Source organism: Gymnoscopelus microlampas (assembly GCF_963454915.1).
Source record: "Gymnoscopelus microlampas genome assembly, chromosome: 15".
In the NCBI taxonomy this organism is placed as follows: domain Eukaryota; kingdom Metazoa; phylum Chordata; class Actinopteri; order Myctophiformes; family Myctophidae; genus Gymnoscopelus; species Gymnoscopelus microlampas.
This window is the reverse complement of record NC_139952.1, coordinates 33,663,558-33,689,027: the sequence shown is the minus strand read 5'-3', so window position 1 is coordinate 33,689,027 and position 25,470 is coordinate 33,663,558. Positions and strand designations below refer to the sequence as shown.

At 40.0% G+C, this 25,470-nt stretch overlaps 2 protein-coding genes across 4 annotated transcripts; one reads left to right on the top strand and one right to left on the bottom strand.

Annotated features, from left to right (window-relative positions):
• Positions 1 to 1,368: 1,368 nt before the first annotated feature.
• hcn3 (hyperpolarization activated cyclic nucleotide-gated potassium channel 3) lies at positions 1,369 to 13,943 on the bottom strand (the record flags this gene model as incomplete). Its single annotated transcript, XM_084080443.1, has 7 exons — positions 13,795 to 13,943; positions 5,864 to 6,296; positions 5,086 to 5,247; positions 4,586 to 4,804; positions 3,136 to 3,282; positions 1,984 to 2,224; positions 1,369 to 1,586 (listed from the first exon to the last, which is right to left on the bottom strand). The coding sequence occupies exons 1-7, from the start codon at positions 13,917 to 13,919 to the stop codon at positions 1,369 to 1,371; spliced, it is 1,545 nt and encodes a 514-aa protein (XP_083936569.1). The 5' UTR covers positions 13,920 to 13,943.
• Positions 13,944 to 19,856: 5,913 nt separating this feature from the next.
• On the top strand, positions 19,857 to 25,395 carry LOC311062156 (cytosolic phospholipase A2 gamma-like). Of its 3 annotated transcripts, XM_084080989.1 has the most exons (14): positions 19,857 to 19,893; positions 20,065 to 20,139; positions 20,284 to 20,383; positions 20,738 to 20,880; positions 20,992 to 21,193; positions 21,435 to 21,543; positions 21,881 to 22,021; positions 22,269 to 22,334; positions 22,780 to 22,905; positions 23,207 to 23,353; positions 23,507 to 23,611; positions 23,874 to 24,028; positions 24,566 to 24,734; positions 25,077 to 25,395. In XM_084080989.1, exons 2-14 carry the CDS (start codon positions 20,126 to 20,128, stop codon positions 25,244 to 25,246), a joined length of 1,647 nt encoding a protein of 548 aa, XP_083937115.1. In that variant the 5' UTR covers positions 19,857 to 19,893; positions 20,065 to 20,125; the 3' UTR covers positions 25,247 to 25,395. The 3 variants fall into 3 exon arrangements, with proteins under 3 accessions (XP_083937115.1, XP_083937116.1, XP_083937117.1); XM_084080990.1 differs by lacking the exon at positions 19,857 to 19,893 and having other exon boundaries at positions 20,049 to 20,139; positions 24,546 to 24,734; positions 25,077 to 25,214; XM_084080991.1 differs by lacking the exons at positions 19,857 to 19,893; positions 24,566 to 24,734 and having other exon boundaries at positions 20,049 to 20,139; positions 25,077 to 25,260.
• The last annotated feature ends 75 nt before the right edge of the window (positions 25,396 to 25,470 follow it).

Below are 25,470 nucleotides of genomic sequence, written 5' to 3'. Positions count from 1 at the left end.
TCTTAGAATGTTGTTAAATAAATTGTATGTAAAGCATCATTTGCCTTGCTGCATCCCAAAAGGTATAAGAGCTAGCTTTGTTTGTAAACCATGTCTTTGTGCTCATAGATTATCTGAACCTTGCAAGCATTACACCACTGCAGCTTATCTGTACCTATCATTGAACTATCATTTTAAAAAGTTATTTAATGCTTTGTGATTAAATGTTCCAGCGTGTCCTCTTGCTTGCTACCTCTATGAGCTCTTGCATGTGGCTCCAAAAAGCTATTTATTTCAGAAAATAAGAAAACAATAACCTACATAACTTCTCAATGACACTTTTTTCAGTCAAAACATTAAAGACCATGTTAACTTTCAGTCCATAAAAAGAATCATAGGGGCCTTTGCAAAGTAAAATTGACCATTATGTCCATCATACATGAGTTAAGCCTATATTTAAACTCAGCAGTAGAAACATGTCTGAAAACAAGAAACCATAACAAAAAACGGATTTTCGACGCATTGCCTTTTATCCGCTGAAAATCTGTTATTTGCGGCACGGCGTACAATTAAATATGCATAGGCATTCAAAATGTGACAAAATGAATTTGACAACTCAAGTTCAGGAGTCTACATCTCCCAGACACCTGTTTGCAATAACCACAGCATAAATACAGTACCTGTCTGCCCCCCCACCCCCCACCCATACCATTCTACCCAGTCCCTGTCGCACTACCCTTCACTCTCTACCCTGTCCTTCTTGCTCTCTATACCTCACTCTCTCCCCCGTTCCTCTCACCCTCATCCCTCTCTCTCTAGGAACACAGGTGGGGTCAGAAAGGAGCCGCAGTGACTGCCCACAACAGAGACTTCACCCTGAGTCTCGTACTTCCCTGGGTTCCTCACCTCACCTACATTTGCATTCCATTCACATATCAGTAAATCATTTAAATCATCAGTAGAGGTGTGAACTTTTACTAGTGAACAACATTGATGCCTAATTTATGCTCTGTCGTGCAACAAAGTATAAATCAGGCTTAAGACATCCACCAAAAACTAAATTTTTGGGTGTTTAGGTGTCGTGCTAAACAGAGCTGGTTCTGATACTACCGTTGCTATAGGCTATGTCATTAGTGAAGCAACTGTAGAAAGCAGTATTTTTATGCTAAAAGTTACACATATTTGAACATCTTTGCTATGGCGCTCAGAGCATTAACAAAAGAAAAGCAAAGGACTTTAATGACTGTCGGCAATGCACATCAGCATATTCTCTTTTTAATGAAAAGAACATGATAAAGAACCCAGTGCAGAGAAGAGGGATTCCCTTGCAGTGGACACAGCCTTGGAAACTGTTTACAAGGTGTTCTCCACTGTTCTGTCTGTCCATCCTCATTGATGGATGAGGAGGGTGGGGGGGACAATGCTGGATTTGCGTCGTGCTGGACACCGGTCCAGGCGGTCCACAGCCACACTCTCAAATGCCCTTCGTATCAACGGATGCTCCTCCAGAACCTCATTGAAGCTGTCCACGCTCAGGGAGTACAGGCGGCAGTAGGTTTCTGCTCTCACACTGGCTGTTCGCCTTCCTTGGGTTAGCAGGCATATCTCTGTGCCACAGAGAGAAGACAGTCACTATATGGAAGGAGATCTACTGTATACATGGTATACAGAGCAATCTGCCAGGGGAACCGTAATATTTTAGGCTCAACTGACCTATGTACATAGGACTTATATAGTATATGTAGTGAATGAAGACTTTGAAGGAATTGAATGAACATGTTTTGAGAGGCCACAGTCACATTGATCTTTGACCTTTGACCACCTACTTCTATGTCGAAGTGGATGTTTGTGCCAAATGTGATGACATTCCCTCAAAGGGTTCTTGAGATACCGGTGTCATGTTTACAACGATGGTACAATTGTACTTACGGATGGACAACATGGAAACATAATGCCTCCAGTTACGGCTGTTGTTGGAGGCAAAAATGTAAACGGACTACTTACCCCCAAAGTAGGATCCATCGCTGAGCTTTAGATCCACTGCGCCACGCGTCATGACAGTCACACAGCCATGTTGGATAAAGTACATTTTACGGCCCAGGGTTCCTTCTCGTATGATTACATCCAAAGGTTGAAAGACTTCAAACTGCAGCTTGGTGAGAATCACTGTCACAAAATGAGGGTCGGTGTTGGCAAACAGTGGCATGTTGGCCACCAGCCCACGGCAGTTGAAGCTGACTATCTCCTAAAGATGAGAAAGGGAAGACAAGATGCATTTAGAAGAAATGTCAGGTTAGAAATCTTCATCCATCCAGAAAATGTTGACTTAACACTGTACCACCACTGTCTTCTACTGCTGGCCAGTGAACAGCTATATAGCAGTAAGCATGTCATCTTTACAAACCATACACATACATGTACACACACACACACACACACACACACACACACACACACACACACACACACACACACACACACACACACACACACACACACACACACACACACACAGCTGGTCTAGTCTGGTCTTTAAAGGTTTTACGTTAAAACAGACACAGGTCTGCTTCCCTAACACCTAAGCTAATGACACATGACACATCACCTGTATTGTCTTATTTCACCTGGCCAGGGGTTGCCTCTGATGTAGCAAGTTTTACTCAAATCCAGTGTCTTTACAATCTAGCCAAGCAAGAGCTGGGAAACTAAATGAAACCTCTGCTGTACATGAGTTTTGGCTAATGAAAAGCTAGCAGTGTGATATTACAGCTTGAAGATTACAAAAGTGGCAGAACAGTTACACAAATCAAATTATCTTTATTTTGTTCTGTCAACCAAGAAAACAAATGACAATGCGAGATGGTGGTCTTTCACCCCAACTAGACTGTGTCTAATGGAGACAAGGCATTCGTCTGTCATTTTATAATGTGTGCAGCATAATGTAACCACTAGAAGGAGAGTGGTGTGTGTGTGTGTGTGTGTGTGTGTGTGTGTGTGTGTGTGTGTGTGTGTGTGCGTGCGTGCGTGCGTGCGTGCGTGCGTGCGTGCGTGCGTGCGTGCGAGTGTGCGTGCGTGTGTGCGAGTGTGCGTGCGTGTGTGCGTGCGTGCGTGACATTTGCATGACATTTGAAACCATAGCTTTAAAGGGTAAAAGACCTCTTTCAGTGGGTCGCTGAGCTCTCCAAGGATACTGTCCTCATCAAACATTTTGCCTTGGAAGCGGTGCTCATAGTAGTCATGAATCCTCTGTCTCATGTCAGCTGGCAGCTTGTGGAATGACATGTACTGCTCCACCTGCTTATACTGAAAACAATTGTGTGTAACACATGGTTAATGCTTAATTTATATGTAGTTGCGCACTGGTGATCTATATGTAAGTATAATTAAGGCTCAACTGACTTATGTACTGTACAGTGTATATTAACAAAATATGCAATTTCAGATTAATAAAACAGTGCTCACATTCTGATAACCAATAACTTAGGTTACTTTCAGTTCTTTCAGAAAATGCTACACTTTGTTTTCAAGGTCAGGTGTTCTGCAGCAATGTCTGGCAGGGTATTGTAATTGGTCCAGTCTGTTGGTTTGTGAGTAAGTGGGTTTGTTCGTTAGCAAGAGATAACTTTGAGAACGTATGGGCAGATTATTATGAAACTTGGAGAGAATGCTTTGCAGGCTCCCCCCAAAGAGATGATTAACCTTTTGTAATGATCAAAGGCGTCCAAGTGTGCTACTCAAAGACAGAGAGACTTAGAAATGATTTTGCAGGGATCTAACCCGTACTTTATGGCTCCCAGATTGCTGCTCTATCTCCTGTACCATTGGTGCATTCGTGTGCATTTGTTTAATTAACTCTTGTATAACACACATGGTGTTAACATGTAGCATTTTTTAGTGTGAACTAATTATTCCCTGGCACTGTTTTGTTTTTAAATGTTCATTCTATTTACAACTTAATTATTTTCCATGTTAAGTGGATTACAGAATTAATTTGTAATGGGCATTAGGGAGCAGTGATCCAAAACAAGGTAAGGCCATTTGCCTATATCCCTGTTGTAAAGGGTCAAACCAAGGCCATCAAAGCACATTAGATAATATATAGTATATTCCCCAGGAATTTGACATCCTGCGCATAAGGTACAAACACAACAGATCTATACAATTAAAGCTATAATGCAAAAAACAACCCTGGGCCTTTAGCACATTTTAGCCCATGTGACAATGCTGGTAAGGTACAGTACTGTTAAAGCAACTGAACTGGTAAAGCAGCATGTATAGGTCCAAATGTTTGGAATATGTACCTGGATCATTGTTGTGTCATTCATTGGCATATTTTATGGTATTTGATTATATATGTTTTGTTACCTCTGCTTACAAAACAGGTCAAAAGGAATGGCAAAAATCCATGAAATATGGTGGCAATGATCATGAAGACTGCCCAGAAGTGATATTGAAAGGGTTGAAAAGGTCAAAGGTCAAGGTCATAAGGGCAAGGTCAACAATGTTATTTTTTATTGTGAAGCTAAAGGAAGCATCCCTCATGTATCAGCAGCAAACATCTATGCAATTCTGTTAGTTGCTATAAAACCTATTACAAAATGAATACCTTATCCTGGTACTGACGACGTGATGCATCCAAGGATTGGACCAGGGTTGTAGCATGACCAAGGAACATGGCATAACAGGTGGCCCCCACAATCATACTAACTATGGTTACCCAAACATCACTCAATCCTTCCGGGGCTTGGGCACCGTATCCTATACACAGCATGTGGCTCATGGCCATGAACAGGGCATAGGAATACTGGATGTGCCATGTGGAGTTCTGAAAAACACAAGTAAAAGAAGGGAAGTGAGATGACTGGCAGAAAAAAGGAAAGAGATGAACATGTGAGATTCAAAATGTAAAATGACAAAAAAGAGTTAGATAAGGTTAATAAAAATGGAGGAAAAAAATGAGGAAAAATAAAATATTAAGTACGGTTTCACTGAATGAAAAGCACTTGGTTTTCTTGGCAACTGGGAATAAAAAAGATCCTCACATAGTTCAACCTCTCGTGTGTCCAGGCTTCAGGTTCATAGTGATGTCACTGACACCCTACTCACCACCATGTTGTTCTTTGCGACCCAGCAGTCCGGAGGGAAGTCCTGCAGCATGGGTACCATGAAGGCCATACAGCCATCCCAGTGACACAGCAGCAGCATCATGCCAATCAGGTTGACTATACGCACCACTGCACTGGCCAGGTCATAGGTCATATGGAAAATCTGACCGAGACATGCAGGACAAATGAGACGTCAGTCTGGGATTAAGTCGAGTGGCAAATTACTTTGCTTGTTTAGAATAATCAATCTTATGCACTCTCTAAATCTCTATTTTTATCTCCCTCCCTCCTCCCCATCTGTCATTCTTCCTCTTTCTGTGTGAGTATACTGTGTGTGCTTGTGCTGTAATCGTCCTGTGCTGTGCTTTGCTCTGCAATCCGCGATGTCTTTTATTTATTGTTTGTTACATAACAAATCACTATTCTGCCATCAAGTTTAATACGGCCATTCTTTACTATAATCTGTTCTACTCCAATCAAACTCCTCAATACATCTCCTCCCACTAGTGGAAATAGAGGATAATAATTACATTGTTCTTAGGTTATTCTTTTGGATTACTGTGATTTGTAATGATATTTGTAAGGTGCAATTCATTCATTTGTACTGTAATGTAACATGTTATTTGTACTGCAATTTAAATGCTGTCCTTGGTAATTTACCAGTTTTCCATTATAATTAAAAAAGAATAACTTTTTCTCTCTCTCTCCATTCTCTCTCTCTCTCTCTCTCTCTCTCTCTCTCTCTCTCTCTCTCTCTCTCTCTCTCTCGCCCTGCTCACCTCCTCCCATTGGTGGATGTAGCGGATGAGACGGGAGAGTCGCAGGAGCCGCAGCAGGCTGAGGATCTTGGTGAAGCGCACAATGCGGAGGGCGCGGGCCGTGCGGTACACGTCAGTGGCATCCAGCCGAGACTCAAGGTCCACAATGAGGAAGATATAGTCGACGGGGATGGAGGAGATGAAGTCTACCAGGAACCAGGTGCGCAGGTATTCCCGGCGGATCAACTTGGGGTCCAGGATGATGTGGCTGCTGTCCTCCTCGAGCACGCCTGTACGGAAGTTGAACACCAGGTCCATCAGGAAAAGTGTGTCGGAGATGACATTGAAGGAGATCCACGGCAGGGTGTTCTGGTCCTCAAAGAAGGTGATACCCCACGGCAGGATTATAAGGTTGCACATCATCAGCAGGAGCATCACTAAGTCCCAGTAGAACCTACACAGCAAAAGGGTTGGAGGTTGGCAGGGGCATCATTTGGGGTCCCAGGGGATGGCAATTGCCACCCCCTAGCGTTTGTGTCGTACCTCAAATTCAGTTATTTTATGCATATTTTCTCCACCCCAGAACATTTTTCTTGCAAATTAATCTGATTTTAGATCGGCACTGAGTGCATCTTAGTCCTCTGCATCCATCTACATGTACATGACACACGTTATAGACGTTGTGTGCTCTTGTCTGCAACCGTACTGGACTCAGAGTGGTGGTAGGCAACTATGAAGTCACAGCCAGAGAGGCAGTCACATATTTAGGTTGCATATTAGACAGCAAATTATCGAGAGAGAACATTAAAAGTCACAGCAAAAGTAAATCAAAAAGTTACATTTCTTGAGTCTCGACTCAGGTAGATCAAAGAGCCCTGAAAATACTATCATCAGCACCAGTACAATGTCATTGTGGTATTCTAGCACCCCAAATCTTCAAAACAAAGCTACAGACCACTCAAAACAAAATGACCCAAGTATCTAGTCAACTATTTTGTGAAGGTCAGGGACACCCATAGGCATAACACCAGATGGAGCTCTACAGACTTTGTACGATGCCAATTTAACAGATGTAAGGGCAAGAGCACATTCTTATACTCAGCAGCTGTCATGTGAAATGGGCTCCTAAAAGTCTTAAATCCATGGTCTCAAAGGACAATTTAAAATCTTCACACAAAAGAAGGCTGAGTGATAGCAGGACCTATTCATAACTATATGCCCTAATTGTAACATCATCTAGAATAGATATATCACTTTTACTGTATATTACTGGTGTGTATTGAACCATCTATGAAAGGACCACGGTGTGTTTATCCTTTTGACTATTGTATGCACATGTTTTTTTACTTGCACATGCAAAATTATGCCAATAAAGAAGAAGTGTGTGTGTGTGTGTGTGTGTGTGTGTGTGTGTGTGTGTGTGTGTGTGTGTGTGTGTGTGTGTGTGTGTGTGTGTGTGTGTGTGTGTGTGTGTGTGTGTGTGTGTGTGTGTGTGTGTGTGTGTGTGTGTGTGTGTGTATGTGTGTGTGTGTGTGTGTGTGTGTGTCATCATGGCAAAATGTTGTCCTGGTGAAACCTATTGTAGTGGAACTACCACAGAAATCCTTTGCAGTAGGCTACTTCTGTCGGTCTATCTGTCTGTCTCACTGTCTGTCTATCTGTGTGGTCATATTCTGTCAACACAATAGTGTCACAACCACACACAATAGAGTCATGAAACTACTACAGGTATAGTAGTTGAGATTTGAGAATGAGATCACAATGAAAGCCATGGTGTCCGTGGTTCTGAAATCTTAGGTTGTGTACATGTGCACTGTCGTGCCCAATGTTTGCTGTGCAGGCAGGCATTCATGTATTGTAGTGTAATTTAGTTCCCCTTTGTCTGTTTTAACTAATCAAACGACATTAAATGAAATTTAAATACATTTAATTAAAGGTAGGATACGTGATATTTTTCGGTTAAAACAAAATGTGTTTTGTTAAAAGGTTAAAGCTCTATATTCTGATATTGCTAGAGTGTTTGCTCAGTAACAGGAGTCACCCTGTCTCTCCAGCTCTTTAATAAAATGTCAGCCAATCAGGAGAGAGTACCCATTTATCAGCTTAATCTTTAGTGTTCCAGTTCCAGTTCCTAGTGTTGTTGATATTATATCTTTTTGACTGTCTGACAATCTGTGTGGACATATTCTGTCAACACGATAGTGTCACAACCACGCACAATGGAGTCATGAAACTTTACAGGTAAGCCAAGTTCAAAGATAGGTGTGGTCTGAGGGTGCATGAAGTAGGTGGAGTAGGATGTAGGGAAGGGGACATCACAGCTGATGAGATCCCATCACAAGATCTGTAGTTCTTTTTTTTAAAGTATTATTTTGGTGAGACAGAAAAGAGAGTACATATTGAAGTTGGCTTTTTTGACCCTTAGTGTTCCCATTACTATTATCAATTTGTGTGTAATATATAATTGTTATAACATAAGCAAGCCTGTGAATCCCACTTAACTGCGTTATTATTGCAAGTAGTGGCATCCAGGTAGTATGCAAGTCTAGCACCTGGTTTCAAAACGTAATCACTTAAGCCCTTTAAAAGAATAAATCTAAAATAGCTTAACTACAAGCTGACAACATGTGTTACAAGATGTTGTGAACTTGTAGATCTGCAATTCTTTTACAATTTGGGGAAAGTGTGTTAAATATTTTTGGCTATAATGACATGCCCAAAATAGGATTGCCAGAGTTAAAGTGCTTAAAAGGCTGAATCAAGAGTGCAAAATAGAAACACTATAAGACTCTGTCCCGTTTATCCCTAGTGGAAGTCATAGTCGAAATCTAAGACGACCCCGGTGCTTCTCAATGTGTGTACGACTCCAGAGGAGGAGGACAGAAGGTATAGGATTACAATTTAGGTCAAACCTGGCAAGGGAGATAGTGGCCATCACTTAGCACGGGCCTCAGGCGTTAATTACATCTAACATTTAACCCAGGTCTTCATACTAGAGCCACACTATAACAGCACTTCATCATTTTCTGTAATACGTGACAATAGAAAGATACCAAGTGCATGTCTGTGATTCCTTTCCAACTGTGGTCACCCACATCATTTTAAGGCACTTTTGGGTTACTACTGAATTCCGCTTGTTTTATTGAGTGACTTCTCCAATGGGCATACGTATATATTATTCACTGTTGGTCAAGCACTGCCCAATTATTTAAGGGTGAAGTAAACAGGAATGAACGGCATACAATCATTGGACATTACACTATTAAGGTACGCCTGTAACCAAGCTCTTAAGAGTCCATCCAATCAGAAGTCCAGTGTGTTGTCCAACCAACAACCCATTTCCAAATGACCCTAACCCTGTCGCTGTTACCAGAGGAACTCTTGTCATTAAAAATGTAGACCCCTTAAGTCCTGGTGTCCCAAGCTAGAGTGTCTCAGAAAGACCAGAGATTACTGCCACAGCCACAACCCCTGATGTATATTGTAATAGATACACGCTCTAGAGTTTTCTGAAATATAAAATATAGTTATACATACATACGTATAGTATTACATAGAGGTTAAAATGGTAGCGTTCAAAGGGATAAGGATCCTATAAGGATCTTCATGAAGATGTTCACAGTCTCTAATGTCTGGATATAGATAGACACCATAGGTACCCTGGTTCAGGTTGAGAGAAATGACTGCAAAGCAGAAGGCCCGCAACATTCCAGGTTAAATAAAAGTCTTAAGGTCAACAATGTCATGAAAGTAAGGAAATAGCCAGCACACAATGAACGCGTTTCAACCTAATAGATCTTCCTCAGCGTTGTGACAACGCTGAGGAAGACCTATTAGTTTGAAACGTGTCCGTGAAACGGACATGTGCTGGCTATTTCCTTACTACCCTACCCTGGTTCAGGTTGCCTTATAGACTCAAACATTACAGCTAGGCAGTCACTTGAGGGATTCCCTGTCTCTCTCTGTGTCAGTTTCTCTCTCTCCCTCTGTGTTACACATGGACACCATATGAACATGCTTTTCTTCAAATTACCCTCAAACTCAATCCCTACCAAAGGTTATAAGCAGGATTGTGGTACAGAACATACTATTGCGGTTTACCCCCTTTTCTCTCCAATGTAATTGTTATCCCAATTAATTCTTCCCCACACACATTTGTGTATTGCTACTACTATTGTATCCTACATAGAGCCTCCGTCCTACTCCTCCCGCCCAACGCTCCTTGCTAACAGGTGCTGCCCCGGCCCTTAGGAGAAGGCCTATACGTGCAGTGATAAATATCCCTCTCCCCGCCCGGCTTCCCTACCCCAAACATGGGCCAATTGTGTTTGTATAGAGTAGACGCCGATAAGTCCGGATGCATCGCGGTGGATTCGAATCCCCAGCCTCCACAGTGGTGGTCAGGCACTTTACCACTGCACCACCCGAGTGCCCATCATACTATATTATTCTGATGATACAGCTCTAATATCTCTGTTAAAGAGGTGGTGCCATGGTTTTGCACTTGTTCTGTTTTTCATGTGTCTATGAGGTTGATAGAACTTCATTAACATTCATTTTTATGGTGTTTTATATCTTCTCTATTTTGAGTTTCTTCTTGGAGGCTGAAACCTTGAGGGTCAAACATGCCAATTAGTCAGGGGATATTAAAAAAAGTCTTGGAATAAATTCCTTACCAAAAAAAATCTTCACCAATGTGTTTGTAAAGGTGTCTAGCCACACATCTCACAAAGACTGAAATGCAGTATCCCTAGGAGAATTTTTGACAGCTCCTTAAAGGTGGGCTACCCACCATAACCTTGGTTAAAAAAAAATCCCCCCCAAAATTTAATTCTGTTTTAAGTAGCATGTGAGATGTCAAACTAGGGTGTTTTTATGATTCTGAATCCATTGCAAACATTTGTTTTGCACCAAAACCACTCCTTGGGCTAAAAACGGCCCAATCTCAATGGGCTTTTTACACAAAAAGTATACATGGCTATGGCCGTTTTTAGGCCAAGGAGTGGTTTTGGTGCAAAACAAATGATTGCAATGGATTCAGAATCATAAAAACACCCTAGTTGGACCCCTCACATGCTACTTAAAACAGAATTAAATTTTGATATTTTTTTTAAATTCTTTTTTTAACCAAGGTTATGGTGGGTACCCCAACTTTAAGGAGCTGTCAAAAATTCTCCTAGGAATACTGCATTTCAGTCTTTGTGAGATGTGTTACTAGACACCTTTACAAACACATTGGGGAAGATTTTTTTTGGTAAGGAATTTATTACAAGATTGGAAAATATTATGCTAATATATATACTATATATATATAATACTGAATAGAAAAACAGCACTTTAATGACACAGTAAAAAGATACCCTGCCCCTCATTATCATAACACAACAGGTGTGGGCATGAGGAGGAGGAGGGACTAGGACAGGTGGGTGGTGCTAAGGTGGTGGAGGAGGTGCTAAGGTGAGAACCAGGTATACTTAATGAACTGGAGGCGTGTCCACATAAAAACATAATTCTGTAAACTTTTTTTGAAAAAAATCTTCCTCCTAGTATAACCATAATACCTGATGATTATGTTTTAGGGGGGGGGGGGTCACTGAAAATCACGGCACCCGTCTTTAAGTAACTCAGGCAACCCTGAGCTGCACCAACATGGTGTGGACAAAGTGGTTGAATGGAGGGATTGTTTGAAGCAGGCCCCAAAATTACAATGGAGCTGTCCGTGGTGCTGAACTCTTAGGTTGTGTGCATGTGTGCACTGTGACTGTCGTGCACAATGTTTGCTTTGCAGGCAGGCATGTATTGTAGTGTAATTTAGTTCCCCATTGTTTGTTTTAAACTAATCAAAATATCTAAATAGCATTTAATTTAAGGTAGGGTAAGGGATATATTTTGTGTTCCAGTTCCAATTTTGTCTGCTCATTTATTTGTGTCATCACTTCCAATTCCACTTGTTTAATCTGTATCCTGTCTGAGTTCTCTATCCTGATTGGATCAAATTGGTATCCTGACCGGAAAATGCATTTTCTGTTTAGTAGAGAGCTGGAGAGACATGGAGACTCCACTCTATAGCAATGAGTACTATCATAATAGAGCTACTTAACACTTATTTTAACCAAAGAAAAGAACTTACCCTACCTTTAACTTGTATAGCCTCCGTGTTTTGCGATGAAGTCTCAAATGCTTTGAATTTTTGTAAGAAAAATCGAGTAAGTCTTGTAAGCCCCACAGTTACAGCCTTGTGTTTGTTGTAAATAAATGTAACTTCAAGCTTTAATGTTGTTTTTAGCACAATATTGCAACATTATAGTGCTTTTCTGAACCTGGCTTGTCCACCACGCATGACTGTACACTGTATACAGTAGTGGTGGTGGTACCAATGGTGGAACAAATTAAAGCCCGGACCTGATTCAGAGCGCATGATCCCTCCCACCTTCACCCCCAGTATGGGCAGCAAAGTGGATGGGGTGAAGGGTGGGCAGGCGCCCAGAGGGCACCCAGCAGCACTAGAATGTCGGAGCCAGAGCCGTATAAGAGAGTTATGACACTAGCGTTGACTCCCATTGTAAGAATGGAATGCGGAAGTACTCTGTCTATCTCAATGACAAGGACTTCAGCTGCTGAAAATAATCTTTTTTAAATCGCGCACATTTTGCAGAAAAGGCCTTTTCTTCGCATAGCCACGCACGTTTTTGCCAGACCCATAGAGAGAGAGTTATGACACGCTTTGATCTTGCCGCTATGGGCTATAGTTCCAAATTGGAACTTCTTCATTGAGCTTTTCCGCATTCCATTCTTACAATGAGAGAGTCGACGATAGTGTCGTCACTCTCATATTAGATCAAGCTTGTTTTTGCCAACTGATGTAAAAGTGAAACGCCTACATTTGAAGGGCATGCCCTTATTTAGCAAAGAAACGCCTATTGTTTAACGAATGATTGTTAGACTAACAGTCCCCAGACAAAAAAAAAACGCTCAGAAAGCGTAAAAATGTGATATTAAGCATTATTTCCTGGCAAACCCATTGTTACAAGCCACTAAAGACAGCGGGTGCCATTGCATATAGTGCAGAACAGCAAGGCATTTTAATAAAGATCAGCAAAAACATGCTTTTTCCACTCATCCACTTAAAAGAGAACTCAATAAAAGGAAAAGTAGGCCTGCAGTAATCTCCACCTCAGCTGTCTCTGTATTTATGATATAATAAAGTAAGATTTAATGGAATTATGGGGGTGCAATAATCCCTACATGGATTTATCCCTTCTTTCCGGTATAGGCCTAGGCCTGAAAAAGTTTAAATGTGATGCCATCTATTATTAGAAGCTGAGCCAACTAGACCTAAGAAATCTTCCATAAACTGTGTTGCCAAAAGTGATGAGTGTTCTGATAAATCCTCCTAAAAGCAAAGTAAACTACTAGAGCAAGCAATTATTGGGCACAAAAATGTAACACAAAGGGGCTGTCATGAAATGCTGGGTTCAATGTATTTCTTTGCTATTGCTTTAGAGGGTGAGAGACATGCAGGCACCAAGGGTACTGCTAATCCTGATGATCTAGTCCTCTATATTGTACACTCACTCACTGTATCACTAATCAAATCCTTTCATCGCCTTATCATGTTCTTTATGAGCATGACAACAGCTGCTACTCTTGGAACCATCTGAGCTGACTAGAGTTATCATTTTCTAACTGTTCCACTGATTGTTGGAGTAGGACTGGATCTCTTTTGTGCAAGGTTTATGGAGAGTTAACTCACCAGGCCCTGGCACTAACACTAACACTAACACTAACACTAACACTAACACTGGATAATCTCATTAACCCCCCACCTCTAGCATTGTCATCCACTTGTTTCTTACTGCTGTCAGTGTGTATGATATCGTGGTGTAAAGGAAAGTTTCTTCACAAACCAACTGATGAAGAGGGAGCAGGGGTTAGTCAAATCTCTTGGTTACCTGAAGTCACTATATGGGTGGATAATCCATACTCCAAATGACTTAACCCGAGCCTGCTCCATTTCTACTCCCTTTTGGCTCCCAAACAGGCGCAATGAGAATTTGTTAACTCCTGGCTGCAGCATAGCGCCAAACTGTCTCTGGAAGAATGTGGACCGGTCGTCTGGGATCTCTTCTTCCTCCGCCGGTGGCAGATAACCACCCACAGCAGCCTCACTGCCGTTAACCCCGGCATTGGTGCTGGTCATGTCCGATTCGACCGACGACAGCACCCCGTCGGGGTCTGCCGTGTATTCTTCGTTGTGCGTCTGGACCAAGTTCAACAGCGTCTTGGTCACATCCCCGCCTGCCTTCTGTGAGGCCTGGGATCCAGACCTCCATCCCGTGAAGCGGAGGTTGCTCCAGCTACGTTTATTGCCAGGACTCCCCTTGGCCCCTTTCTGTCTGTCTGTATTTCTTGAGGGACTGGCCATTTGGAGATAATATAGCCTGCCTGGCTTGCACCTTTGGCGGAGCAAAGCGACAGTAGTATAGCCTACTTTCCAGTTCAACTTGATTGAGGCTACTTGATTACTGGTAGGCTATTGCATTTAGGCTATGCTCCTCAGGATTAGTGCAAACATACATTCCATGTTGTCCGGCTGCAATATTCCAAAAGTTCCAACTTCATCCATGCGTTAAATATAATAAAGTAAAATATCTAAAGACAAATCCTTTATATCCGTTTTCTTCCAGTTAAAGTAAGTTTGCCAAGTAGAAGCTCTCGTTGCTGAGACACAGAGGGATAGCCTATCTCTGCGCTCTCGTTGCGCGGCGCCGGACTGAGCGTCTCCAGATGGATCACGCGACCCATGAGAGCAGATAAATTGACAGAGGACTCAGAAGGATAATCGGCTTGTTGGCATGATAACTGCATCCACTCACCTCTCGCCACCATTACTCAACTGGGGGATTCCCTCGTCTTTAAAGCCACACTCGTCTACTCTCTAAGATTGATGTGCGCAGGTCAGATTGCACTGGCCACTTAGTTGGCTGCTAGGCCCATGCAGGGAAACGAGAACAACACCTGTCCTGCAGGTGTGGCAATGGTATTAATGAAGTCTAAATTCATCATTGTGTGTGCTATGACTTTTATTTACAAATTAAAACAATGTCGCTAAAATATAAAATATTAATCAAACTAAGATGATGTGCAGCTGGCTGTAGGCTATAAGCAATATAGCCTTATACTCTAAGCCATAGTGTGTGTGTGTGTGTGTGTGTGTGTGTGTGTGTGTGTGTGTGTGTGTGTGTGTGCGCGTGCGTGCGTGCGTGTGAGAGAGAGAGTGTGTGCAGTGTGTGTGCAGTGTGTCCCCAGTGTTGTTATATTAATTGACCCTAATTGACCCAAACGGTCAGGTTTCAGTATTGACCTAGAGACTGAAGTGCAGGTGTCGTCTTCGCTTGTAGCTACAACAACAATGAGCAACACTACAACTGGTTAATTTGAGATGGTAAATTGATGAGTTTGTCTTAGGTGTGATTAGTGTGAGTTTATAATGGCCAATTCTAGTCTAATGCTGCAAGGTGATTTGCCAAAATGTATATATTTCTTTTGCCAATTAAACACATCTGTTTAGAAAAAATATATATATAAAGGCCTGAATGTTTTCACACATATTTTTTAAGGGTGTTCCTCATGGGTCCATATAAGGTCCAGGCTGTTCCTACTTAAATGACTTTGTCAAACCTTTAAATGGCAGTCATTTTCACCTCTGGCTTTCTATGTAGGCCTATTTCACACCCTCTGCCTTGGCCTTTTTTGTACTGTGCCTTGTACCTTTATACTTTATGTAGGCCTATATGTGTTACTGTTCTTTTTTTATTTTATTTTATACTTATTATTTGTTCAATGCGACTGCAACATATAGAACCCATATTTTGTTCTCTAAAACACTTTTAATATTATAACAAATGAGTCAAGTAAAAAATAGTTTTAGTCTTAGCCTTAAATAGGTATACTTTGCACCTTTTCTACCTGTTTTGTACCTCTGTTTTTGTATCTCTGTTCTGTTTTCCTCGTGTAATTTAATGTAATCTATCTATTGTTGATTGTTTTTATGTTTTTTTTGTGGGGCCTGCGGATGAAAATTATCATAGCTAAATCCGGTGTATTTACATTACATTGATAGGTATTGTTCATTAATATTCTTACGGTGTCTCGTCTACTGTAAATAAACAAATAAAGTAAAGTAAAGAATCTTGCACATAATATCCCACACTCCTTTATACCTAGTGTAAACTTGATGTGACAATAAAGCTGAAGTTGAGAAAGCACACACTGATCTTAAACTAATTTTAAAAAATGTATTTAAAAAAAGTTAATGCTAAAAAAAGAAAAGAAAAAAAGGTTAAAGCAGTTTATAGATATTTGGGGATAATGGTATCCAATCCATCACTGTCCTCTTGGACTGCTGGACAGCCTTCTCGCTCTGAAAGTATATCACCTACATATCGTTGCTGTCAGGCAGAAACCTTGTATCTCCATATTTCACATTCTTATGTTGAACACTTTGCGATGCAATGCATTGTGACCTTGTAGATCGGCTATTTTCACTATAATATGTTTAAAAAAATAATAATGATAAAAAAGGAACGGTATTGGACATACAAGGTATAAAAGTCATCTACACATAGAAAGCCATCATTCCTCACTTCTCTTTTTCCCAGTCTAATTTTTCAGGTTCCCCATGTGGTCAGACTGAGTTCCTTTTTTAAAGTGAAAGATGTGTCTGTCCGTCCGTCCGTCCCCCCCCCTATAAAAACCATCCCACAAGTTTACTTCAGACCATTATGGCTTAATGGTGAAAAGGCCACTGCTTAATGATTAAGCAGTGCAGTTAGTTACCTGACACTTAAATTGGTGGTGTTACAGTCTTCAAAGAGCAACAATTCACCTCAGCTTTGCTATTGTCAGTGTCCTGAATTGGATCTTAGCGTATACATTTATTATGCATTTATGGTTGCATTTAATAGTTTTTAGTCTTTAATAGCGCAAGCTTATGTTGATAAAACAAAACCAAATCTGTTTCTGTTCCTTCAGGAGTTGGGATTGAATGCTTCTTAAATTAATTTGGGACAGTAAAAAGCCAATGGTTAAGATGAAAACACTTAAACTGGCAAAAATGTACAAAATTATTTTTATGAAGCTCAAATACAGACAATAGAAACATGGCTAAATGAGGAGACATGGAAAATGGAGGTCTATAGAACTGTCTGAATGTAAAGAGATGGAGAAACTCCTCCCATTCCTTACAAAGATCCCACAACAAAATATAGAAAATGTATGGCTTAGAAGTACATTCATAGTTTGGAACCAAAGGGGACTGAGGATATTTGGGCAACTTATAGATAATAACAAAGAGATTTTATAATGTTGATTTTTTTTTAATATTTGCAAGTCAGAAGCTATATTGAGAACAGCACTACAGAAGAAAACTATTTTCATCGATTTTCATCCCATGACACAGTTCCTGGTTAAAATGTATAAGCGTGTGAGTGTCAAGCACCAAATCTCAGCATTATATAACATCTTGGAAAGGCAGAACAAACCAGAAGAATTGAGAGAACAAATAAGATGGCAAGAAGAACTAGATTTAACCTTATCTGAAATTGAATGGGAAAATATAAGTCTATCTTTACATAAGACAACAGCATCTCAGTTCTGGCAAGAATATGCATGGAAGTGCCTAATGAAATTCGTTTTAACACCAGTTAAGTTATCAAAATGTAAAAAATTACAAATCTGTAACATCAAAATGTTGGAGAGACTGTGGAGAAAACTATGCCAACTACAGCCATATCTTCTAGTTTTGTCCTGTCTTGAAAAAGTACTGGGATAATATCAGTAGGTTTTTGACACAGGTTCTGAAAAAATAAAATGAACGTAAACATCAGCCACAAATATATTCTGTTGGGAAAAAGGGAATAGACAGAACAGAAGACAAGTACCTTATTAAAGATTAAGCCCTCAAACTTATAACAAAAAACTTCAAAAGGCTTCAGAAACTAAGCTCAAGGGTAGAGAAATGGAGGGAGCTAAAAATCAGAGGAAATCTTAGTAGTAGAAATTTGTGGTGTAAATGGGAGAGCAATATGGAAAGGGTGGGGGGACCATGTTGTAAGGTATGATGATATAAGCTTCTCAGCTTAACTAAAAGTACAGTATGGCTGCTATTGGAAATAAACTAGGAAGAGTCAACAACCAAAGAGGCAGAGCACTTTTATTTTTAACTCTGTATCGTTTCATTATCATTTTGAATGATCCGTTACTAGTTGGTCTACGCTTTTATGAACTCAACTCACAACAAGTTACATCGTACCCTAGTTTTTTATTTCTTTTACTTACGTATTGTAAATGGGTCAATCGATGAACTGTGTTTGTGCTGGGATAGATGATGGTGATCAGCAACCGAACAAGTGAGAAAAAGAGCTGTAAAGAATATGAAGTTGAACATGGGTTAGGTTTTGTGCTTCTGTATGTTGCTTTTTCTTTTTCTCTTTTTCTCTATTTCTCTTCCTTTCTATTGATGTACATTTTGCGGTAATGTTTTTGCCTTGTTTTTTGGTTTTGTTTTGTCTTCTCTGTTCTGATGTTGTTTCGTGTTGTTTTGGTAGTCGTCATGACTGCATCAAAATCTGTTTCTGTTCTGCATTGAGTGCACATAGAGAAGTGGGAAAAGGGGAGTAGACCACATCCATGCATGAAGAAGACAGAAAGAGGAGGGGGAGTGTGTGTGTGTGTGTGTGTGTGTGTGTTTGTGTGTGTGTGTGTGTGTGTGTGTGTGTGTGTGTGTGTGTGTGTGTGTGTGTGTGTGTGTGTGTGTGTGTGTGTGTGTGTGTGTGTGTGTGTGTGTGTGTGTGTGTGTGTGTGTGTGTGCGCGCGCGCGCGTGTGTGTGTGAGAGAGAGAGAGAGACACAGAGAGAGATGCGTCATTGTCACATCACTGCCACCACAGAGGAATGTTACTGTACCAGTTGATAATAGTTAATAATAGAGTAGTTATCATTACAAGTTACAATAGGTTAAAGAATGAGAGCACATTCCACTGATTATTGCATTGTTGCATTGGTACAACTGTTAAAATCTTGTGACTGATTTGAAAAAAAATATTATTTAAATAAAGCTCAGATGGGCTTGACTCCCACTGATATTTTAAACCTTTTAACTCCCAGTGTGCTGGTTCACAGATATTATTTTACTTTTGTAAAACACTTTGTAAAACATAAATAAAAATGTACTTAAAAGTACAAAAGTGTTGGAATCAAAATGTCCTTAATGTACTAAAAGTGAAAGTACTCGTTATGCAGAAATGTCCCATTTCAAGTATTCAAAATGCATAAGAATCTTTTGAAAATAGCAGATCTACAAGCTCACAAGTTGTGATGCGACGCGTTGTGAGCTTGCACAATTTTCAAATAGCCGAAGTATATACCTGTATAGGGCTGAAGTGGTTAATGTATGTTTGTAATAATAATAAAAATGTACTAGTAAATAGAGTTTTCAAGTATTTGTAATGGAGTAAAAGTATAATATTTGCCTCTGAGATGTAATGGAGTAAAAGTAAAAGTATTGAAAATTGGAAATACTCCAGTAAAGTAAAAAATATCTCAAAATTGTACTTAAGTACAGTGCTTGAGCACACGTACTTAGTTACTTTACACCACTGCTGTTAGTTAATAATCACATGAACCCTAGCATTCCTATTCTGGATACGTCATAATAGGTGAACATTGGCTGATCTACAAGCTGACAATGCGTTCCGTTGTGAGCATTGTCAGCTTGTAGATCTATTCTTGCTGAAGAGACTTGGTGTAGAGGGAAAAGTACCCCTGGGGGACATTGGTCAACTGAAGTATATAGGTTTAAGTGGTTCAAGTCAAAGAACGCAAGTATATGCCATATTATTTCCTCTTCTTCCAAGGTGACTTCTTCATTTTGGTTTAGGATTTTCCCCTCCCCTTTCGCCAATTTGAAAGTTAGCCTTCAGTATATATGCTCTATAACACCATTAGTAGTCACAGAAGAGACATCTTTGTCAAATATCCATTTGGCAAAAGGTAGGTACAGAATCAACTGGATTCAGTGCAACAAATATTATTATTATTAATAATAATAATGTACAATTGATGAAGGTATAACCTTCTTCAAATAGACTGAAAACCATGAATCATAAATTAAGACAATGAATAAGAATCCTTTTCTTTTTGCATTGAATGTTCTGTTGAGAGGTGCACTCCCCTCAAGCTGTGTATTGAGGATTTGCCGTTCAAATTTTCTTCATTCTTCCAGATGGCACAGATCAGGTGTATTTTTAGTTTTCATTCTGGTGGATTAACACAACTTATATGACTTACTGCACAGTAAATCATCCATACACTTCTTTTGTTACAGGTCAAATTGTTCTAATCCGCTTTATCCTTTTGCTTTCTAAATAATGAACAAATAAGGATTGGACACAGTCTCAGTGATGGAGAGAAAAAGTGTATCATTGGCAGAAAGCACACCGTCCTCAAATGTTTGGACAGGAACAATATTCCATGCAGCATGGTGAGTGTTATCTATCTACAGTATCTATCTATCTATCTATCTATCTATCTATCTATCTATCTATCTATCTATCTATCTATCTATCTATCTATCTATCTATCTATCTGTCTATCTATCTATCTGTCTATCTGTCTATCTGTCTGTCTGTCTGTCTGTCTGTCTGTCTGTCTGTCTGTCTGTCTGCCTGTCTGTCTGTCTGTCTGTCTGTCTGTCTGTCTGTCTGTCTGTCTGTCTATCTATCTATTTTTTTATTTATTTTTGGTCTATAATGTCATGCCCAAAATAGGTTTGCCAGGGTTAAAGTGGTTATTGGTTGGCTATATAATGTTGTGAATGAATGGGAATGTTTTTCAGGATGAGGTCCCCCACATCGCAGTGCTGGGCTCTGGTGGGGGGGAGAGGGCCATGGTGGGGCTTCTGGGCTCACTCTGCCAGATGGCAAAAGAAGACCTTCTGGATGGGGTGCTATACCTCAGTGGAGTGTCAGGCTCCACATGGTAAGACGTGTCTATATATTTTTTACTGTGTATAGAGTCAGCTGCACATAAAAAAGAAAGAAAGAAAGAAAGAAAGATGTACATGTACATTTTCCACCTTTCTCCATATAGGTGCATGGCTGCTCTTTATGATGAACCAAACTGGTCTACCAACACTGAGGAAGTGAAAAAGAAAGTGTTTGCCAGGCTTGCCAATGACAGCGTCAGCAAAGCCGAGAAAGTAGATCAGCTGAAGAAATATTTCCACCAAAAGGATCATTTCTCTTTGACAGATGTCTGGGCTGCTCTGGTCCTGCCTGACGTTGTAAAGAGAGTAAGCACAATTGTATGTTTTCAAGTTGAATAGAGATTTGTTTATAGTTCTGCCTTATCAAGCAGAGAGACAGGAAATAGAGGGATGCAGTGGATTACAGTTTCTGATGTTACAAGTTTGTCTGCATTGTGAACCACCACATGTCACAGTTACTGTTTGAGGCACCTTTTTTTCCAAGTTGCCTGGCACAAAAACATTATAAAAATAAAAAATAAATAAAAGGATGCATGTTTCTCCTCAGATAGATGAGCGAATCCTTTCCAGCTATCAACATGGACTCAGCAACAACCCATATCCTCTTTTCAATGTCATTGACCAAGACAGCAAATATGAAAAGTTAACAACAAAAGGTACTAATGTGCATACTTTGGAATATTTGTCAGATGTTGTTGAAATGAAAGAATAGCCCTTTGAGATGTACTGTAGCATCTCATTTTTTAGGGTATCCTATAAATATCATTGCCTGTATGCGTGCGTGCATGTGTGCAAGAGACAGAGATTAATTTAGAATGCAATGTATTTTGCAAAATTCATGTCTCATCAACGTATCAGTACATGAGACAAGTAGTAGTAATGGTTACATAATGGCACACTTGCCTGATATATCAACTAGTTCATGGCAGATTCAAAATGTCAACTTAAAACAACTCAGACCAGATAATTTTCATCAGTGCATTTGTTAAACAGATTCCTTCTTTGAGCTAAGCCCTCATGAAGCTGGATACTCATTAGCTGGTGCTTTTGTGGAGACCGCCAGCTTTGGTTGCCGGTTCAGTAAGCATACACTAATTAAGAAGCAACCAGAACTGGACATGGCATACATTCAAGGTAAAGCAACCTCTATGACCTATGATATTATGGACATTATTGTTTATATAAATATAAATATAAATGGGAGAAAAGGAGGAAGACCGCTTGTTCTGTGGCTAAACTATTTGGGATTTAATTAATGGCACCGTTGCTACTCTATCCAATCTGATCACTTGGCTTTAGTAGCCTGTTGTGCACAATATTTAATGTACAAAAATGCTTTATAATAGTGTGGTTTTCTAATGTAGTTATCATTGTGTGACAGGACTGTGCGGCAGTGCCCTGGCAGACAGGGAAGTGATACTGAAGGAACTACTCGATTGCCTTCAACGTATGTCAGATCTACAGTACTTGCATGAAATGACAAAATGTATACAAGTTGTGAGACTTTTAAAGCTAAGCTAATATTGGTAATATTTTCTTCCAAAATGGATAAATATTTGGACAAGAACTCTGTGTGGGCTAATATTTTCTTTTACTCCAGGCTCTAAAATGAACAAACATATAATACATTTTAACACACCCACAACAATATACATATTATATTAAAAAAATAATATATACATAATTCAAAGCTGTAACATCATAACCCCAAGCTATGCAAAGTTAATTGAAGCAGGTTAGATTTCAGTGAAGCCTTTATGCAAAATCAGTTAACAATATTCACCACAGGCCATCAATAATTTTGATCACCTCTTCTCTATTTATATTGCCTCCCATGTTTCTGAAATGGTTTACAGGACAACATGACAATAATGGTGTTCATGTCATTGTAGACACGACGGACATGAGGGAACAAGGCGGAGTGTGTGTTCTACGTCATGTGATGAATCTGCATCTCCACGTGTCAAGTGACAGAGACTGGATCCCTATGGCACATTCCTTGAATGACCTGCTGGAAGGTAGAGTAGACCATTTAACACTTATTTGAACAAATAAGGATTACTTACACCCCCTTTATTCATTCACCTTAATCATATTGCACCCATTTACTTTTTTCTTTCTACATCTCTTCCAATAGCTTGTGTTATTCGTCTTCCTACTGTTATTGTACTGGCACCTCTAGTTTACATTATCGTTCTGTCATCACAGATTGATCTCTATGGATCTGACACCTGTTCACTATTTGATGCTTGCACAGTGTGGACAGTCTATTGCCCTTCTTCAACTGAGAGTAAGCCTGTGTATTACGTCATTTCACAGGAAAGAAGAATATACATGGGGAAGAGATGGTGATCAGTGAAAGCCATTGGCTCAATTCAGGGCCAAAGCTGAGAATGCAACTTGCCCTGCAACACGCATTAAACGTTTGCCATTCCTTCTTCCAATGGTTTGAGGAACCGGCAAATGGTAGTAACCACTTCACTCTGCCTGCTATACTGTTCACAACATAGTCAATGAAATGGTCTTTTGGGACACAATCTCAGTATGAATGATTCTGAATTAATTAATCTTAGTACATGCATCACGTTCCCAACGCTGTTAATGGCATTTGTTCTTTAGAACACTGGAAGGCTTTTGTGAAGGCCATCGAGAAAGTCATGGAGGCGATGATGAAGGAACAGTGGATTTGGGGAACAAATTATAATTTCCTGCACAGCATGACAGGTAATTGTCAAGTTCACATACAGTATAAGCAGAAACTTGGGTGTCTCACCCCAAATAAGCAAAACAGACACCATTTCTTCAATGTATTTATTTATTTTAAAAACCGCTGAAATTGGAGAGGATATTAGGTTGGCTTTATTCATAGAGGCGGGACAGGAATGAAAATACCCTGATGAAATTGAAGACTAGAGCAGGAGCGCCTGGAGCGGGTACATGTAGGTGCAGAAAATGAAATAACCCTTACTGTTTCTGTTTCTCTTAGATGTGGATGTTGACCAGAGCATTCAGAAAGATTCTACACGACACTTTGAGGATGCTGGTTTGCTTCTGAACTCTCCATACTTTAGTGCCCTGAGGTCTGAGAGAAAAATAGATATCATCATCTCCCTTGACTTCAGTGAAGGTGACCCTATGAAGGTACAATACATCCTCTTAAACCAATAGAATTCATTTAATTGATATTCATGTATACTTTTAACACTGCGTGTTAATACATGTATACTTTTAACACTGACATCTGAAAAATTCATACTAAGGATGTCTGTAGGTCTTTGTGAATTGTTAAAGTTGAAGTGGATATAGGCTTTACATTATCTTTATTTCAAAATGTGTGTAATGGTACTGTTCTTGTGGCTCAGTGGGTTATCTGTGTATCATGGTCCAAATCTGACATATGAACTGTGTTATAGTAATGTCCTCTCTCTCCCTCCTCTTCCTTGGCTATAAAAGTGCCAGTTGTCTGACAGCATGTTGTCCATCCATCTATCCTTTGTTTAATTGGAAAGTTCCATTTTGTGATTTTCAAACCTGGTTGAAACTCACTATTTTGTTTTACAAATGTATACAAGTTATGAAAAAGTTAATCCTGATGAAAGGAGATACAAATCTGAACCAACCATTCAAAGCTCTTTACTATGCCACGTGTCATCATCAGCATTCCTTACATTCACACAGACGGTGTCAGAGGCAGAAGTCAAGTGCAAGAAACAGAGCATCCCCTTCCCGGCTGTTCAGACCAGCAGTGACGACATTAATACTCCAAATGATTTCTATGTGTTCAAGAACCCTGCTGGGAAAGCCCCCACTGTGATCCATATGCCTTTGTTCAACTTTCAGAACTGTGGTATGTTTTGTGGCGCAAATGGCTTGCATGCCCCTATCTCTGAAAACACATGCACCCTCTCTGGCTTATGAACAAATCCTCTCAGAAGTCTCAGAAACCTTTTTTTCAACTGTCTGTGGCTCTGCTGTCTATTGTCTGTCTTCTTCAAAGTATATTTTACTTTCTTTACTAAACAAATTCTGGTCTAACAGTCCCCCAGTCGCCTCATTGAACGATTCAATTTCTCACTTATTTCTCATTGGTACTGTAACCGAAAGAAAGATTTTCTTTCCATACTATAAAGCATATAAATTAGGCTAACGTATAAATTAGACTTAATTTGCTACATTTGTGTGTTACCAGGCACAAATCTGGACTTCTGGCGGAAGAAGTATCACACATTCCAAGGTCCTTACAGCCCAGAGATGATCAGTGAATTGATGGTGAAGGCTGCAGAGAACGTCTCACACAACAAGAAGAACCTGTTGGAGCAGATTGAATCTGTCATCAGAGAGAAACGTGTGTCAAGTTAACCTATACTCTTCTGAATAGCATTGGTCATGTCTCTAAAGGAGACAAAGCTTTGTAGTTTATTCTAGACTGAATCCTGGTCAATGGTGTCTGTGTTTTGTGGTCTAATAAGCTCACATTTGTTTGTTTCTGTTTTGTGAAAGATTTATAAAATGTTTCTTCTTTGTTTCTGCAAATACATTTAACAAAGTGTTTCCTCTAATATGGATTAAGTCCTCTTTTAATC

Bases quoted from the DNA above. Each gene is read 5' to 3' on its own strand.
- LOC311062156 (XM_084080989.1), top strand. The intron at 20,881-20,991 runs GTAAGACGTGTC...TTCTCCATATAG, and splicing joins GGAGTGTCAGGCTCCACATG to GTGCATGGCTGCTCTTTATG. The intron at 22,335-22,779 runs GTATGTCAGATC...ATGTCATTGTAG, and splicing joins ACTACTCGATTGCCTTCAAC to ACACGACGGACATGAGGGAA.